We start from the raw sequence: 19,048 nt of genomic DNA, 5'->3' as shown, positions 1-19,048 counted from the left end.
CTATTGGTATTTTGACAGACCTACCATGTGTACTGTGCACTCACTTTTGTTTTTTTATTTATTTATTATTATAATCGTATTGAAAGGAAAACGTAAATTTAAGATTTGTTTACATTTATTTCTTCTTCGGTTTGAAAATGCTATAGCGTAAATAAATATATTATAAAGTATCAACAATTGGTTTCGCTGCCTTCTATGCAGGCTAATATAAGTACTGATAACACAAATCAAAAAGTATTTTTAAAAATACTCTGGTAACACTGATTTCATATTATTGATAAATTGTTATCTATGTATTTATTCATAATCATTAATGAGTAAAAAATCTGATCATGTACTTTGCTCATAATATATTATAAAAAACGTTATAGTAAATACGATTTAAAATGAAATTCCTATGTAAGTAAAATGTATTAACAACAGTACGAGTGAATTTATTTGGCACAGTGAAATTTCTCCAAATAATTCGTATTTTTTATTAGTTATACTTAATAAACAAGAGTAATGGGTATTCCTAGTCCCTTTGTTTATTGGGCACAAACTGACAAAAGTGTATCACTAAAAATTGATTTAAGAAATGTTTTGAAGCCTGATATTAGTGTATGTGATAATAATATAAAGTTTGCGGCGCAAGGAGTGGGTGCTCATGGAGATAGTCAATACGAATTCAATTTAGATTTATTTTCTTCAATTAAGCCAGTAAGATATTTAAAACTGTTTATATTCGGTGTTATTTAAATGTTAAAATCATTTATATCTTTCAAGTCATTTTCCTTAAAAAAACTTGTCAGTTGTCAATGTATAACATGTTTCTTTTTTTCTTAATTCAAATATTTTATGCAAAAACTGATAGTTAATAACTTTATATAATCTAATTAGTATTTATCTACAGAATAATGATGGAAATGCAACAACTGTGCGAATTTTTGATAACAGAGTGGAAGTGGTTTTGCAAAAGAGCAAGCCAACATGGTGGCCGAGACTTACAGCTCAGCCTCAGAAACCGGCTTGGCTAAAGGTATGATAACTATTCATATATTATTTCAATTAAAATTAATTAATCTTCATCCAACACATGCAGGTATTTACTCTTGATGTTTTCCTTCACTGATGAGCAAGAGATGAATTATTATAAACATAAACAACCCAGACTCGAATCTGAAATATTTTTTCTCTAAAATAAATATTTTACGAGTTCTAGAAACTCCATCAGGATTTCACTGTATGCCAGCGAAAACCTTTCCCCAAAAAAATAAGTTATTTTTCTCTGTACCTTGATTATATCTGTGCAAAACTGGAATATTTGTGTTATGTATAAGTAGAGTATACTATTAGTCATTATATAGTATTAGTTAGTATAGTATACTATTATCAATAAGGTAATATCTATACATTATTATATGATAATAATTTTATTGATAATTTTAGATAAACTTTGATTTATGGAAATCTGATGATGGTCATGACAGTGAAGAGGAAACGAGAGATGTTATGTTAGACTACCCTGGCATGTATGACAAATTACAAAAAGAAGAAATGGGTTACAGAAAAGGTTTTATAGATTTTTGTTTTATTATTCTAGTAAATTGATTTCAGTAATAGGTACTCAATAGATAACACATTACCTTATCTGTGTTTATAAACAAAAGTCACTTACAAGTTAATGAATTCATTTTAAATTAATATATTGTTTTAATTCAATGAACTGATGCAAGTAAACAAAAGAAATTGACTTATAGATAACATTGAGGTATATTATGAATAGTAATAAATATATGACCAACAGAATAGTTTAAGAAATATTGTATTGTAGTTGTTTCATGCCGTTTCTAGGTGTCTGTTCTTATTTGTCTTATTGGACATTCAAAAAATCCAACAAATCTTTTTGTATCCTAATAAAAGATCCTTACAATATGAGAAATTACAAAACATATATTTGAAAATTAAACAAAACATTTTTTTTTATTAACATGCCAAGTGCTATTGAAAAAAAAATATATTATCTTTATGTGCTGTGACAGAAGCGTAACAGTTTAATTATTGGTATCAATAAGCATGTTTAATTACATTAATGAAAAGCTAAACTGATTATGACATACTCAAAAACCAACTGTTCCTTTATGTGGGTATGTAGGTTGGACTGTCTGGAAGCTACTATACTTAGTAATAAGAATGCCCTATGCATACTATTTTCAAATTACAGTAATACATGTTTTTTACGTCTAAACATAGACATAATACATGGAATGATTATGTATTGTATATTTTTGCATTTATACATAATTGATTTTCTAGACACATTCAAGGGTAATATTGCTTAGACAATTAACATATATAATAAATATTGTATGGTGAATTAAAATATTTTCAAAACTAAATTGGATCATGTGATTTATATAGATTATAGATGATAGATAACATCTTATGAATTTATTTCAAAGATCAACATCGTTGTTATATGTTATAGTAATTAACATACCTAGTAACAAAAAAAATAATACATACATTTAAAATTCTTCATGAAATATGAAATATGTCAAGGGCATAAATATTATATTATGCCCTTGACACACTGCAACAAACAAATCTTAATCATAATTTGACATTTAATTTAAGGATTTTTTTCATTAACTGATATTCTGTGCACAGTCAAACTTTGTAAAATTCATTAGAATATTACAAAGTTTGACTGTGTTGATTTAGTTTCTAACTTATTGAAGACCCAGCTTCAAGTAAATAGGAACGTCAAATAATTAACAATATTTAATATAGTTTACAATATTTATTTTTCCAGTTTTTGTAACAATCATCCATTATCTTCCGCTTTTCAACCCAGATTAACAATTCCCATGTGAAATTCAAAAATATTCTTCCTCTACTTTTATTATAAAAATGTCAAACCAAAAAGTGTTCATCACATATATATAATTCTGTGATTGAATATAACTCAATAGCTAAAAGCTATACAACCTTAAATGATTATTTATAAATATTTTATATAAAATAATTTATAGACTTACATTATGTAGTCTCAAAATTCAGAGCTCATGGGTTCAAACCGAGTCAAGACCCTAAATAATTGTGGTTAATTTATTGAGTAATTTAAGAAACAGCCCATGGTAATATCTTAAGATGTTGACTCACTGTAATACACTCTCTTGTCCTTAAAAGTATATTTTTATGCCTCTGGTTCTACACCCAATTGTTTTGGTTTGCCATTGGATTAAAAGAGATATGAGGAAGTTATTCTTAATTTTTTTTTTGCAATCAGTCTGCATAGATTTTATATATAATCTATAAAATATTATAATAATAAAATATCTTATCAACAATGAGCAATAATCTGTATTAAATAAAGCAAAATGTGATTGAAATTAATTTAATTCCTTATATTTAGATAACAATTGTGATAGTGATATATTTAGTCTGTTAGTGTAACCTATTCCAATTAACCTTTTAATAAAGAGTAGTTTATGTGTAATAATTGAAAATGGTGTTAAAACTTTCAGAAGATGTGAAAAAGGTGTACCTGGTCATATACAATCTATGCCAGTTAATTGGATTTGTTTATATATTATGTGTGATGGCTATAAGATATATTAAGCTGGACTATGATTCGGTTGCTGACACATATCAGCATGTGGGTTCCGCAATGAAGTTCCTACAACTCATGATGTTTCTAGAAGTTATGCATCCTTTGTTTGGATATACTAAGGTTAGTACCAATGAAGGTACTTTGTTATCTCATGTTACAATAAAAGGTGTAATTTTTAATCAAAGATGTAATTTCTGGCAAGGATATATGATTTTCTAATTTCTAGTAATGTTATATTCTAAAATTAAATCCATGAAAACTTGTAAGATGTATTGTGATTTCAGTAAGTTTTCTATCTGTTATGAATAACGATTATTTTGTCATATGATTTTTTTTTATTTTTGTCAGGGTGGAGTTCTCGTACCATTCTTACAAGTAAGCGGCCGCGCATTTGTTCTATTTGCTATGATCGATGCGGAGCCAAGGATGCAGACGAAGCCAGTTGTTTTCTATCTGTTCCTTATGTGGAGCATCATTGAAGTTATCAGGTATATTATAAAAAAAAAAAACAATCATAACACTTTCGTTCACCAAACCATGAGATGCCAATATCATAAAATCCATACAAAGTAACCTCACATTTACCCCCCCCCCCCCCCTTTAAAGATAAAATTTCCAAAAATGGATGGATGATGATATTGTTGGACATCAGCCCAGTCTTAATTAAAATAATTAAGTGTAAAGAAAATTAAATTAAATCTATTTTCTCAAATTTTTTTAAGCATGTTATCCTACACATGAAAAAAAGATACATGACCTTTTTCTTGTCAGTTCACTTCAGAGTTTGTATGCAAAATAATCAGCTCAAATTTGATGGGAAAAGAAAACATTTAGTATTTATTATAATCACTAGCAATTTTTTTACAGGTATCCCTATTACATAATGCAATTGTATAAAAAGGAAATTTATATTTTAACTTGGCTGCGTTACACAATGTGGATACCACTTTACCCACTTGGAATTGTATGCGAGGCCACTGTCATTCTACGGAATATACCCTATTTTGAAGAGACTCAAAGGTTTACCATAGCAATGCCAAATGAATGGAATTTCACCTTCCACATGCCATCTATGCTAAAAATGTATTTATTGATTCTTGCCTGCCCAGGATTGTATTTTGTTATGACGCATATGTATAAATTAAGGAAAATAAAGTTGAAACCAAAAATTGTTATTAAGAAATGTAAATAGGCACAAGAATTAAAGACTAAATTTGTGCCTCATATTGGCATATGTGGCACATAGCACTTTATTTCATTTTTTTGTGGTGTAATTGTTATGCACACATTGCAATATTGCTGGCTATTTTAATGAAATTAATAGTTATTCTCTCTTCATAACATAATGTAATAATCAGCTGTAGTAAATTAGATATATGTTTTCATATATAGCTTGTGGTTTATATTTTATTGATGTAGAATATGTGCAAACCATAAATAAAATAATCTGAATACATATTTGACGATTGTCTCATTATTCATGTAGTTTTTAGGATATAAATATAGGCAACAATATGTAGAATATTGTTTGTGTCTGCATATTACCAATTTTCCTAATTACTTGGGAACAAAGATTCATACATTATGTGGAAACTATGAGCTATTTTGTTTATAAGTAAATATTATTTTAAGGTGTTAGATTATATTCTGGTGTTTAAATATCTCATAATTATTTTTGAATTTGATGTTTTTAAATAAGGGACAATATTTTTGTTTCAAACTTTTTTACATTTGTTGCAATTATGTTTATATTTTTGTATGTTACACATATTTGAGAAAATAAATGACTTTTTTTATCAACAAACTTTTTATTAGAGATGTATTTAAGGGAACTTTTACAATGCGGAAAACAGTATATGAGAAATAATTTGCTCACTAATAAATAAGCCTTTATTAAGCAACTACATTTTCCATTTTTGTTCCATATTTGAATATCAAACTGTGTTCAACATCTATTTCAACTAAAGTTACCTTTTATGTATTTAAGTCAGTCATAACATTGCAATGGAACACAACAATACAACTTCTTGAAGGTAACCAAGAGCTTATTAGATAACTTTAAATGACTGACTTAATCATAATTCAGTTTATGAATATTTCAAAACAGGCACTTAAGACTGCAATTTGATGTAAGCCCTCTTGAACCATTCAGTTGGAGAGCTGTGTGCATAATATTCATGGAAGATGGGCTCCACTAGAGCATCTGGGGGCAGCAGCTTATATACACGCTCACCATAATAAGTACCAACCTAAAAACAAAATAAAAATTAGAAACTTTGGTCAATTTACTATGTATTTTAAAATATTTGTAGGGTAAGGACTTTACCTCCCATCCAGGCACATCACGCATTAGTTCTGCTTCCGCGTCGCGGTTTCTGCGTAGCTGTTTCAAGTATTCCCTGTCTCTTTCAGCCAACAACATAGGGTAAATGGCCATTTTGGCGGAGCGCATCTCAATTTCATTTTTAGTGATTTTTTTACAGGTCAAATTGTACAAATATATAGATACAAGGGTCATACCAGCATAGCCAGCAAACATAGCATACCCTAGAAAAAAAATCGTTAGGAATTAGGAAGTTTTTGAGTTACTTATTATATTTAAAAGGACGTTGCGGTAGACTGGTAGTTTCATGGTAAAAGATACATGTTATATTGATAATTACAATGCTAAAAGAAAGCGTATGTATCAAATGTAAATGTAAAATAGATTGTGATTGTAATAAGAGTTCTGCAATTTATGAGTTCATATTAGTAAAGACCTAACCTATTATGAAGTTACATAATATCATATTAATCAATAGCTAAAAATGTATTATTATATTAAGCTTACCACTAAAGTATTGTTTTGCCGGCAGCCTTTTAAAGGGAATAGGCTTATAGCCTCCCGGAGGAGGCAAATCTTGTTTTCGAGCTATCTGACAAGCCTCAGCCATTTTTGAGGTTTGACAATGGCATTGACAACTGATCAAAATTCAAAAACTTTATCAATCTCGATAAAAAAAATCGTCATTTTGAAACAGATTATAAATAAGAATAGGTTTTTTTGTGTCTTGACACAAAATTGTCTGTACACAATAGGTATGACGTATTTTGTTTGTGTGTAGTTAAGGCCTTAATGTTAATAATTCTTTTACAGTTTGTCTCAAAGAGAATAGAACCACTGCATGTGTCTGTACTAAGCAAAAATAAAAAACTGGTGCCTGCCTGCCTAGCAACGCATAAACAAGCATTTTTAAATTGATTCAATAACATTTTCTAATATTTGAATTTTTTTTCTTTGATAATGGACGAAGAAGTACAAGCAGATATACCAGAGCCTGTTGGAGAAGAAACCGAACTAAAAATTAGACCTTTAGAACGAGTTAAGCTTAACCCAAAAGCACCCATTGAACCTTCAGCATACGGCAAAGGAAAGAATTTCAGTAGACCATGGATTTTACAAGATGGTCGTGAAGTACCTGGACAAGGCAGTGAAATGCGAGATAATTATAAAATTCCTAAAAAATCGACCCACATTGAAGGTATTGTTATTACAGTGGGAGTAGGACTGCCACTTACTATTCTGTCTGATTTTGTCGTCTGAATTTTTTGGACCCATTTATTTGCTTACAGTTGTTATCGAAATAATGTTTATTAAGTAAAGTCATAAAAAATATGTTAAGTGATGTTTTCTTAAAGGTATTCGAAAACGTATGCTGACTGACTTTTTTTGGGAACAAATGCTAGATGAAGTAATTGATGAATTAGCAACATCACAACCTGTTGATGAATACTGTTCTGAGTACGAAGCGAACTATGTGAAGGACCAGTTTGAACCACGCAATCTGGAGAGCACTGCAGATAAAAATGTAACAATTTACACAAACAAACCTTACAAATTATAGTAACTGAACTTTGAAGCCAGTGAAGCATGATTTTTTTATTTGATTTTACCAATATGATTTCAGATGCATCTTAAATATCCTTTATACGGAACAGGATCCAGTGCGATAACTTATTACAGCGAGAATATTATAAAGACTGGACCCGTAAGTTAAAAAAAAGCAATCATTAATGAACTCCTCATGATCTATATGGATGTGAATTGTAACTGTATAAGGGCCTTAGGTATTGGTCAAATGACGGCTCATACGGCTGAAAATCCCGAGGGTTCAAATTATCGATCTAATTTATAAAAGTTATAGGTATTTGTTTTTTGCGAAAGATTATACATACATTCACTTATTTAGAGAGCATGTCTAGCCATAAGTATGGAGCCTGATGGTACGATAATCAAACAGACCGTAGGGTCCTGTAGGATTGCCGTCTCGTTGGACGAAGAGAGTGCAGTTAGATGCCTATACCTACTTCTGCACTATAACACCAGTTATTTACTCTTTTATATTAGCTGCTGTTGTCAGAAAGACTTTATTAATGCTAAGCATAAAACTATGTGCTAAGCACAATATTCCTAACACGACATACGTATACATCGTATTTATAGATGATTTTTTTTTCAGGGAGAAATATTAGAAAAATTCAGGAGATGTCAATATTTTACAAAACCAATGGAGGAAAGATTAGATATCGGTTGGGTTTTGTAAAACTTCAAAAATAAATTGTTAGACTTTGTATAATAAAATGTACTAATAAAACTTTTTTGGCACAAAGATTTTTATTTAACAAAGGATATGAACAATATCGACAAATTTATTTAAAACAGTAAGTCTTCATCTTCCCAATTATGTGGATAGCACTCTGGTTTAAAATCGCCAGCCGACACAGTAGTGGAAGAGAGATTGTCGCAAGGACGAACTTTAGAAAGACATTCTAACGATTCTTTGGGAGATGCTAGCGGTGTTACTGGTTTATCTGTAATTAATTTAATCATTGTCTTGGTAATTGAAGCGAAAACAAGAATTATTCTTCAAAGTCTAGACTGTAAATGATAACGTATTTCTACTGAAAAGATAACCGACCATTTTCGCCAATATCTCCACATACGGCTTTCTTGTCAGTCTTTACTTTTGAAAATGACTGATTTAAGTTTTTCTTTGCTTTTACCATTTTCAGGCGATATAACTCTTCTCTTTCCTTGAAACAAAAAATTGTAATAATTAATATTTAAATGATTTTTTTTTAAAATTAGATTGTACTTTGAAAAATAACAGGAATATCAAATTTGTAACCCTCTCATCCATTTCTGTCAAAATATAGCTTTCCGTGTTCCGCAATTTGGGCATAATTACTTTTTCGATGCCATTTACCTTCCTAAAATAAATCATACTATATTTTTTAATTAATTGTTCATTCATTTTCAAAATATATATAATAGTTATTTTAAAATCAATACTATACGTAAACTATTTTTAGTGATTCGACCTTAGAGTTGATTTGACAGCTTCATCAAGTAATAAACATGTGTTACGTAAAGAGGCAAATTTTATTAATAACTCTATAGCCTTTCTAAACGCTTTCTTGGTCTCTGCTGTACGGTGTCCACCGGCACCGAGACCGGCATAACGCAGAGCGTCATTAGCAGTTGGGTCTTCAACTACTTGAAGAGATACTGTTGACACCCCTGATATATTTTCTGGAACTCGCTGAACGCGAATCTGTGCCTATATTAATAAATGAGTATTTATCTTAACAATTTAATTTAATATAAAATTATGTATCTTCTTGTGTACCTCTCCTACGTTCTCTAACACCAAAGCATTCGACTCTCCATTAGTGAATTTTATAGCAGCTAAAGATATATAAGCCTCCCTCAATGTATGCCCTAATATTCCTTGAGTAGTCGCTAATTCCGCTGCAGCTTGCCGACCACGAATCCGAAGAGCTTCTGCCTTTCTCTTCAGTAGCTGATATCCTCTATTTACTTTTTCTTGGCGGCTTTTTATTTCTCGTAACATAAATAAAGACGCCGTTACTGGATAACGATTTTCAACATTCATTATTTGTTCGTTATATTTTTAATATGATTTAAATAATTAATTAATTTATATATTAATATTCAAAACAGATGTTAATTTTTAGTTCAAACTTATTTTATTGAAAAGACTAAAGATTAATGACATCAAAACGCAAATGACACATAATTATTTTAATTGATTATATACATATTTATTTCTTTTTATAATTATATTTTAATATTTTATTTAAAAAAAAAATGTGTTTTGGTACCAGTATCTTGAGCGCTTGCCACGCCTCTATAGAAAAAAATGGTATCAACTAAGATTTTAGAACGCAATGGACGCTTCTGTAATGTCTGTACGGGTTAAGTGTATAATGTCTGTCTTGTTTTAGAACTATAACTTTGAATGTCAAAACAGTGTCTTGCATAAAAGATGCATTCTTCGAAAATAACATAAATAAAGGTTAAATAAGGATATTGTACCCATTAATAATGTCTGGTGGGCTCATAGATAAGGTTTATATAGGTTTGGACAATGCGCCTGCCGCATTTGATATTAAATCAAGAATACTCGGGCCAGTAAGTTTTTTGGATTTTAGATTTAAAAAACATCAATTTTTTACATTAAATTTGCATTAAGGTATCAAATCTTCTCATTACAGAATGGTACAAACCTTGAATATATTAGATCCGAGACAGGAGTGGTTGCCGTTTTGAAAAGTGATAAATTTGAACCTCTGCACTTGGCACTTCACCACACAAGGTCAGAGGCACTAGCGGCAGCCAGATCGTTAGCTCAAAATCTTATCGAGACGATCCGAGCCGAGTTAGCGCAATGGAGTGCTGCTCAAGCAGGAGGCCCACCACCTGCTCTGAATGTGCCGCCGCCAACCCTTACCACGACTGCCGCACCGCCACCTGTACCGCCTCCTGTTGTCACAGTAGCACTATCTACTCCATCAACAATGACAACAACATCACATCCATCAGTTATTCCTCCAGTAGTTAGTGTTGCACCTGCTTCTACACCTTTGATGACTGTTAGACAACCTACAGTCTTACAGCTGCTACCACAGCAGCAATATGTCTTAAATCAGGAAAGTGGTCAACTAATACCAATAGTTCAACCCGGAGTTCAAGTATCCAACACTAACTTTACATCACTTCCTTTAGCGCAACAATTAAGTGCAATTCAGCAACCAAATTTTGGTGCTACACAAATTGTCGATATTTCTAATATGCAGCCAGTGAATGTCACTCAATTGCGACTTAGTGGTGTACCATCATCAATGTCAATGATCTTGCCAAATGGCTTATCATTTCCTCAGGCAAGTTTGACAGGTGCTGATACAACTACTGTTAGTTCAGCCACAGCAACCCCAGTAGTTTGCGCAGCACAAAGCACTAATGCTTCACAAAAATTCCTGTATAGTACCGATAAAGGTGATAAAGAAATTAAGTACCATATACAAGGAGCAGAAACAATGCAATGGACAGTTCCTGGATCACAAACAATGTTAATACCATATCAACAGTTGCAAGATTTAGCAGCAAGTCAGTCAGGTTTTACCAACATTCAGCCACAACAATTTGTATCTGTGAGTATAAATTGATGGTTTTAGGAATACTCAAAAATTATCATAGCAATCATTGTAAATTTATTTTATGATAATTGAACTTATTAAAACACTGTTCCAATTAGAATAGTATTGATTTTGAAAGTCTAAAAATTTGCTAAAGTTTTTATACTGTAAAATGTTATACGTGGAGCATCAATTCCAAATCAAACATTTTATTTTTAGTATTCTCCTTATTCAAATGATTTCTTAGTAATATTTTAGTACCAATAAAAGTGTTGAGTGACATCAGAGCAAATGAATTTTAGAAAAAGTGAAAAATTTAAGTACTTAACAATTGAAAAGTATTAACAACATGAACCAAGCATTTGAATTACATGGATAGATTATGCAGATAACACAGTCACATATTTTAAACAATTTTAAGAATATTTGAATGCACACCCACTGTATGTTGACATTGTTTTTTACATATTCTGTATAAGCTTTTTTTTCAATAAGCATTAATAATTCGACTTTACAGATTGCACCAGCAAATAGCTTTCAACAAACATCACTTCCATTATCACAACTACAGCAGTTACAAGCAACTGGCACAATAATGCAATTGAATCAAAAGGTATAAATTACTCTATGCTTTTAATTTTAATCTTTATTTTGTGTTACAGTAAATACTACTTAAGGTCTCAGAAGGTTCTGTATAGTTCACTTAGTTAATAATATGTATAACAATGATTGTTTTAAATATCAATGTGCTTTTTTTGTTTGGACTTTAGACATTAAAACTGTTTTTAGGATTTGTATCGAAATATTGATGAATATCAAGTGCTATCACTGTAGTGTAACTCAATTATAGATTCACAGAAAGAATAAGATTTGATTCACAAGCACAAATTAAAAAGTATTGTCGACTTTTAATAACACTTCATATCAAACGTCAGGGAGCCTTACATGCTATCCTGACAAAGTCCAAACGAAAAAAGTCATGTGCGCAAACTGTATTGTATGGAGATTATAATGAGATCTTTTACATTTTTAACAGCCAATAGTAAGCAGTGCGTCTTTAATAAATATTATTTCTACTGGTCAAGCGTCCTCTCCACAAATTATATCAGTGAGCAAATGCAAATATTACATTAGCATTTCACCATACTAATATAATTTCTTCTCTTTCCCCCCCCCCCCATTTCCCATTTAATGTTAGCTTATAATATTTGAAATGTTTATTTGCCTGTCGTCATTAATTGTAGATTTATTAAGTATCTGTTACATGTTGTTATAGTTTTATTTTGAAATATAAAATTAAAAAATCATTTGCCCAAGCTATCTGATTAAAATGATCGAGTTTAGAAAGCTAAAATTTGTTACATAGATCTTTGGAAGTTGTAAGGAGATTTGGAATTACGTGAATATAATATTCAGTAAATGAATTGTAACAGATTCTTTCTATTCCTTTGCAGCTTTAATTTGTTACTCACTAATTTTAGTTGCAAATAATGCCCATAATGTTTGTCTTAGTCTTTTAATTGTATCATCCGTCTCATTTCCCCGCACTAGCCTTTCCATTAATTGGTTTGTGGGCTTTTCGATGTTATTCGTTTTAACACTTCAGCTTTTTTAAAGTTTAAATTAGTTTCAACAATTTCAGAGTTCGTCTACGCCTACTAAGAATTCGGGTCAAGAGACGAGAGGTCAAAAAAGGTTGTCCGATGGTACGCCGAGTCAATTACAATTACGACCAATCGCTCCGGCAGGGTGAGTCTCTATTATATTCATATTCGCACTAATATATTTTTTCCAGCTATTGGAAGAACTCGATAGTTTTTCTAATCTATAATTTCGTGAAAGTACATAGAAATTATTTATATAAAAGAACATTACCTCAATTATTGTATTGGTATTATGTACTTTCGAAAATTTAAGAATCATTTTTAAATATATTTCTTTTTTTTTATATCAACGCAACTGATATTGTTGGTGGCGTTGCTTCGGAAATTAAAACATTTCTGCCCATTCAGAAATATTTTTGGTCTAAAACGATTTGAATATATCTTTCATTTTGACCTACGATACAAATTTAAAGATCTTTAAAAGAACAATTTAATGATTACAGGATACGTTAAAATCGTAACGAATGCATGCTTTTGAATAGGATATAAACGAATATTTTAGCTCATATCCTCATTTTTAACAGCCTTCGTCGACGGCTTACGTACGTGTTTTATTATGTTTAACATATAAATATTTTCTTGTGTATTGAAATGATACGATGCCGCAGGTCGCATGTAAGCCAGGACAAGAGTTCGTCGAGAGATTCGAGGTCTTGGACAGCCGCCGCAGGTACATTGAAGATTTAATGATTTGCACTTTATATCCGAGATTATTTGACGACGATCTTTACGTTTTCAGCTAATTTTATTTCTGAACATACATAGGATTCTCATACACGTGTTGTCGTACCAGATGAATCATAATTTTCGTATCTATTTAACCAAAAAGTACATACGAAGCTTAACGTCTTGTTTTGTGGAGGCTTATGAAAATAAGTTTGGGCTGGTAATAACAACTCCTTGTATACGATTCCTCTCTATTTATCTCGGATATAAATTGTTTCTATATTTGTTATAAGTAACTAATCTTAACTCATGTAGTATTAAATATATATTTTTTGCGTAGAAGCCAATGTACCTTATTTTAATTTCTGTTATAAAGATCGCTCAGCGAATTATTTTCAGATGACATCAATTCTTTTTGAATTCTGCAGATTCTTTGACGGATTATAGATCTTGTCCCTTTTTGTGATTAGTTGTTGAATAATGATTTGTGTTTTATTTGTAGATCGAGAATAAAGGCTGCAATTGAAATAGATTTACGATAGTAATCACTGTTGCATGTTTTTTCAGAAGCAGCTAAAGAATTTGTCCTTTCTGAAAGACTGGACATTATTGTCGTCCTCAGACAAAAAAATTGGCTTATCTTTACAGTTCAACACATAACTTATTTCCTGAATGGCTTATGGAGAAGCTTCGTTTAACTGCGTATACTTTAATAGTTATCAGCGAGAGCAACTTGCGTAAAAAGTTTTGCGTGAACTCGTAAAGTATCTTGTGCTATTTGGTGTTTTAACGATTAGTAGCGAAAAATCTTGCACCCTACACTGTATTAATGAGGTTGGGGATCATATTCTGTCATCATCGTTTCTTGATTTCACAGGTTTCAACTTTTTGGCGATAGTGCTCGAATTGTTATAGACTCAAAGGGAAATGTTTTTCGTCTATGGCTGAAAAGTAATTGCTACTGATTCAGAAGTTTCGTTTTACTAATCTTGGTAAACATTCTGGATACGAGGTACGAGTGAGCCATCGGGAATACAACAGAAGCAACGGATCTGCTTAGATTAGAATACAAAGCGATTGCGTAAAATTTGCATTATATTGGGCATAATTTGATTTTGTATTTAGAACAACTTTAAACGTTTATTATAATTATCCAATTGCGTAAAAGCTGAACAGGTTAATGCGTATGCGTAATATTTTACTATATCTTTAATCATATTTTGTTTTAAAGTCAAAGCTGTTTTAAGATGCGAAAAGTGCGGATTCTGTTGGGATAGTTGTTTGTAATTATTTTTTTTAGTAGGTTTCAGCACATCGTTCAGCAAGTCTGGAGATGTAACTACAAACTGCCTACTGAAATGGTACGAGGGCAACAATTGATCATTTATTATAACCTATTTTAATTGCAGATCTCTGCTTGAAGGATCTCTCACCGTCTTACAAGATGCAAAATGAAAATCAAATGACTGCTTTAAATATGCATGCAAAGATAATAACAGATGCGTAGTATCCTAAATGCAAATCTGCGTAACGATATATATTAATTATAATATTTGAAAAATAAAACTGTTCTCTATAGCTAGAGACAACACTATGGTCAGCATGGGTATGAAGATTAATCCGGCTCACGGGACCATCATACACGTCTCCTCTGGACAACAGACTAAGTAAGTAATTTCATTGACTTTTGTAAATTATCATTGTTAAATTAGTTTTTCCAGATCGTTGCTTTTATGTTAATGCTATAAGAGATGTAATGAATTTGTTTTTTTCAGTGTGTCAGCATCAACTGTTGCCCAAGACGGTACTGGAATGTACATAAAGCAAATAGACAGGAATGCAATTCAAATACAGACAAGTAAAGATGGACAGAAGCAAGATTTGACAACGAATAAGATACAGAGCGCCGCGCAGAACGTGCAAATGATAACAGTTCCTCAGGGGATGACTGTGTTGCAAAATCCACTCAACATCAGTCAAATGCCGACAGTCATCGGCCAGCCGAATAGCCAAGTTTACATGATACCAGCCAATCATCCTAATTTAGTTCAAGGAGGTCTTCCCCCCGGATTACTCGGACAACAAGTTCTACAATCGGGTCAGAATGTAACAGTGATGCAGCCAAATCAGCTTGGAATGCCAGGCGGTGTTCAGTATAACATGCCAATAATGCCAATGAATATGCCCCCTAATTCTCAGTATATGCAGGCGGGACTGAACCTCAATGCGCAGTTGTCTGCGCAACAGTTAAATGCAGCACTGGCCGGTCAGCAATTAGCCAATTCTAACCTAACCGTTTCGGGGACGATACCAATCGTTCAAGCGCCGCCGTCCTCGCCGATGACGAACAATCCTGCAATATCCGGGTCGCAGCCTCCTTCGGTGCATCAAATTTTACCCCAAAATTCTAATTACTTAGCTCCTACCTCGCAGTACGCGGGTATGCCCCCTCAGTACGTCATGCAGACGAACTCCGGGGCGTTAACTATGCCGGCGACCAATCAGAACGTTCAATACACTATGCCCACGAATCAGGCCACCGCCCCTGCTCCCACCAACGGCAACGGGCAGACGAACACCTCCGAGCCCGACACCGCAAACGGAACGAGCAACCAAACTAACTACATTTCCTCCTCGTCTCAAGACAACGGGTACTCCACGTCCGGCACGCCGGCCGTCCAGAACGCCGCGCAACAGAGCTTCCCGGCCGACGGCAGCACCACGCCCACGGCCGGCTACCCCGCGCAGGCCGCCTCGCAGCAGACCTACTCCAACGGCAGCGGCTCGCAGAACGCCGGCTACAGCGTCAGCCAGGCGTCGACGCAACCCACGTACGCCAACGGGGCCGCGGCGCAGACGCCCAGCCAGCCCTACGCGCAGGCCTCCACGCCGAGCTCGCAGAACGCGTCGCAGGCGAACTTCTCGCCGTCCACGACGCCGGCTCCCAACCAGCCCTACCCCGCGCCCGGCGTGGCCTACCCGACCAACCAGGGCGCGCAGAACCCGTACCCGAACGCGACGGGGCAGAACCTGGCCGCCTACGCCAGCAACCAGTACCAGTACACGAGCCGGCCGTGGTTCCGGCCGCGCTACGGCTCCCCGCAGGGCTCGCCCTACGCCGGCGCCCCGCCGCTCCCCGTGCCGCCCCCCTCCGCCAACTACAACTACTGGCAGGACAGTTGAGACTTGGAGAGCATCGTCGACTCGGACATCGTTCCCGATTCGTGACACGCGCCGTGCGCCGAACTGATGAATATTTTGCTGTTGAACGATTCGTCTCTACTATTCTAATTCGCGTCGACGATGGCGTTTCTGTAGTTATTAAGTAGTGTCGGTGACCATGACCATGAAAGTGGTGGACGACGAGTGTCCCAGTGTATTGTGCAGTAAAGTTTTATATGTGACCGATTAGCCGACCTATGTTTCCCCTTCGTATGTTTCCTTTGTACGAGTCCTACAGATGTCAACCACGTGCCAGGGAGACGAGAAGAATCTATAAATATAAGATGTATGTCAGAGAGACTGCTTTAATAATAAAAAAAATACATTTATGAAATGTATAAATATATTATATAATTATGTCTAAATGATATTTCTTTTCACCTTACTAGCGCATTCATTTACGAGAATAATGGTTTTCTAATTCTAATAACCAAAAATATTGACCTATTTGAACATATGACGTGGATACGTTAAATAGCTTCCATTTCAGCTCCATTGATTCTCTTTTTCTTGGTTAAATTTAACAGAAAAAGTTTTAAAAAAAAAGTTAACTTACAGATATACAGTCAATTCGGGTAACATTGAATACTTTTTGTGATTTAGTTTATATTATCAGTAAGAGTTGTATGTGTATACAGCAATTTTATGGTTTAATTAGTGTTCTCATTAGCTTGTTGATAAACAATCATTTTTTAAGGAGGATAGCGTCACGACTTCACAACTGAGCCCTAAATAAAACTTTAAACGCAAAATTATCAATAATACGCATCCAAACCTTATACCAACGTGTTATTGAATGTAACGGAATATAATAATGATAAAAACTCAAAGTCAATTCAACTTGCATAACCATTTATTGTTCTACAAAACATGATATGCCATATCTACCCTTAGGATATGAAATATAACAGTACCAACCAGATATAACATGCTTTATAGTTTTACTTATAAATTCGGTGATTGTTAATCTTATGTCATGTAATCTCACTTCTATATTAAGTAATTTCACAGATCTTTAAACCTAAAAATAGCGATTAGTAAGTGACAACAGCTTATATTAAGGAATTATGGTGGGAAATGTTAATGTTTATTTGTATGCAAACGGTTTTATTTAATTAAAATAAATTTTAAAAGTAATCAACATAGTGTTTCCTAAATTAACACGACTAATAAAAATTAAATAAAACTATTTTGAACTTTACGTACAAAGAAAGATTAAAACAATATAAGCAAAAAAAGTTTTTGAAATTTACACCTACAATGCAAGTCGTTATTATGAAATGTATATATTATATAAATTAAAGAATCCGTCCTGTTCTTATAGCATCCGATGGATTTACAACTGTACAGTTGTACTTAACGCTTGCGTGATGGTGTCGGATAATATATTATAAAAAAAAAAATTCAAAAACCATTGGCAACACATGCCGGGGCACTAGTATTTTATAAAAAAATATAATGTTTCAATCAGTCAAAATTAGTTTTATTTCAGTGAATAACTTAATATTAATTTTAATCTAATTCTAAACTATGATTATAAGACTAGATCAAACGATTTTTTATGATTGTGTTATAGGGACGGAGAATTCACTCCAAGCTCATTTTGTATGAAAAAAAATATAGAGGAAAAACATTTACCCTGACTGTTGGCTGAATTTTTTATAAAAATATTTTTTATTTTGTAATATATAATATCAAGATGCTGAAATTAATTAATTTACTTCTATAATATCTGCATTCTCAATTTAATGGAAGCACCATATCTTGTCTGAAATTACTTGTAACATAATAAATTGTCAAGAACTTAAAGACCATGTTAAAATATTTTTGAAACCGAGGAAGGTATATATTTTCTGCCTATGTCAGTAACTAGAACCTAACATTCTTATTTCTTTCGGTTTTCTTTGTAACTATCATTATTATTAATAGTCTCATCCTGAGCATCTGATCAAGAATATGTGTGTTCCATTTTATTTAAACTTGAGTGAATTTTCAATCATTGTCAATACAAAAATATGTTCGGGATATTTATTTAAGTAAAATGTTATTCATTATCCTATAATTTTCTATGTTTTAATTTTTTATTGAATTTATTGTCTTATTATAGGGTAAAACGTTTTCTTATATAAGAAAAAAAATAGTTTTCGCGCCATAGCACCTGACGATACGATTTTTTTGAACACATTTACGATCAAAATTATTATCTATTGTTTTTTAAATCCCTTAGTACATGTCTGTTTTGATTTACATAAATTCAAACTTGGCACTCCTTTATAATAATTACAAGAATACTTAATTTGTTATTTATTGCCATTCCATGTCAATGGAATACATACTATTAATAAATAAAAAATCACAATTCTGACTATATAAACTCCACACGAGATTCAAAGTTATATTATTATTTTTCTGTATTTGTTTG

The 19,048-nt window shown here is 32.7% G+C and overlaps 5 protein-coding genes across 8 annotated transcripts; 3 read left to right on the top strand and 2 right to left on the bottom strand.

Moving 5' to 3' along the window:
• Positions 1-304: 304 nt before the first annotated feature.
• LOC113398589 (very-long-chain (3R)-3-hydroxyacyl-CoA dehydratase) lies at positions 305-5,236 on the top strand. Its single transcript, XM_026637395.2, has 6 exons — positions 305-699; positions 893-1,018; positions 1,429-1,552; positions 3,510-3,715; positions 3,944-4,083; positions 4,463-5,236. Exons 1-6 carry the CDS (start codon positions 505-507, stop codon positions 4,785-4,787), a joined length of 1,116 nt encoding a protein of 371 aa, XP_026493180.1. The 5' UTR covers positions 305-504; the 3' UTR covers positions 4,788-5,236.
• Positions 5,237-5,459: 223 nt separating this feature from the next.
• Positions 5,460-6,595, bottom strand: LOC113398594 (NADH dehydrogenase [ubiquinone] 1 alpha subcomplex subunit 13). Its single transcript, XM_026637399.2, has 3 exons — positions 6,426-6,595; positions 5,922-6,142; positions 5,460-5,844 (listed from the first exon to the last, which is right to left on the bottom strand). The coding sequence occupies exons 1-3, from the start codon at positions 6,526-6,528 to the stop codon at positions 5,707-5,709; spliced, it is 462 nt and encodes a 153-aa protein (XP_026493184.1). The 5' UTR covers positions 6,529-6,595; the 3' UTR covers positions 5,460-5,706.
• Positions 6,596-6,784: 189 nt separating this feature from the next.
• Positions 6,785-8,178, top strand: LOC113398592 (uncharacterized). The gene is made up of 4 exons (XM_026637398.2): positions 6,785-7,116; positions 7,274-7,443; positions 7,543-7,623; positions 8,095-8,178. Exons 1-4 carry the CDS (start codon positions 6,879-6,881, stop codon positions 8,176-8,178), a joined length of 573 nt encoding a protein of 190 aa, XP_026493183.1. The 5' UTR covers positions 6,785-6,878.
• Positions 8,179-8,273: 95 nt separating this feature from the next.
• LOC113398590 (V-type proton ATPase subunit D-like) lies at positions 8,274-9,674 on the bottom strand. Its single transcript, XM_064216934.1, has 5 exons — positions 9,265-9,674; positions 8,957-9,195; positions 8,764-8,845; positions 8,554-8,668; positions 8,274-8,446 (listed from the first exon to the last, which is right to left on the bottom strand). The coding sequence occupies exons 1-5, from the start codon at positions 9,529-9,531 to the stop codon at positions 8,289-8,291; spliced, it is 861 nt and encodes a 286-aa protein (XP_064073004.1). The 5' UTR covers positions 9,532-9,674; the 3' UTR covers positions 8,274-8,288.
• A 201-nt stretch (positions 9,675-9,875) lies between these two features.
• LOC113398586 (myb-like protein U) lies at positions 9,876-16,991 on the top strand. 4 transcript variants are annotated; one of them, XM_026637388.2, is made up of 8 exons: positions 9,876-10,070; positions 10,154-11,089; positions 11,592-11,687; positions 12,111-12,182; positions 12,717-12,823; positions 13,347-13,408; positions 14,984-15,071; positions 15,180-16,991. In XM_026637388.2, the coding sequence occupies exons 1-8, from the start codon at positions 9,984-9,986 to the stop codon at positions 16,585-16,587; spliced, it is 2,856 nt and encodes a 951-aa protein (XP_026493173.2). In that variant the 5' UTR covers positions 9,876-9,983; the 3' UTR covers positions 16,588-16,991. The 4 variants fall into 4 exon arrangements, with proteins under 4 accessions (XP_026493173.2, XP_026493172.2, XP_026493176.2 ...); XM_026637387.2 differs by having other exon boundaries at positions 12,702-12,823; XM_026637391.2 differs by lacking the exon at positions 12,111-12,182.
• Positions 16,992-19,048: the final 2,057 nt, after the last annotated feature.

This window comes from Vanessa tameamea, chromosome 14 (genome assembly GCF_037043105.1).
Source record: "Vanessa tameamea isolate UH-Manoa-2023 chromosome 14, ilVanTame1 primary haplotype, whole genome shotgun sequence".
Classification (NCBI taxonomy): domain Eukaryota; kingdom Metazoa; phylum Arthropoda; class Insecta; order Lepidoptera; family Nymphalidae; genus Vanessa; species Vanessa tameamea.
The sequence above is the reverse complement of the archived record's forward strand: the minus strand, read 5'-3'. Positions and strand labels throughout refer to the sequence as shown.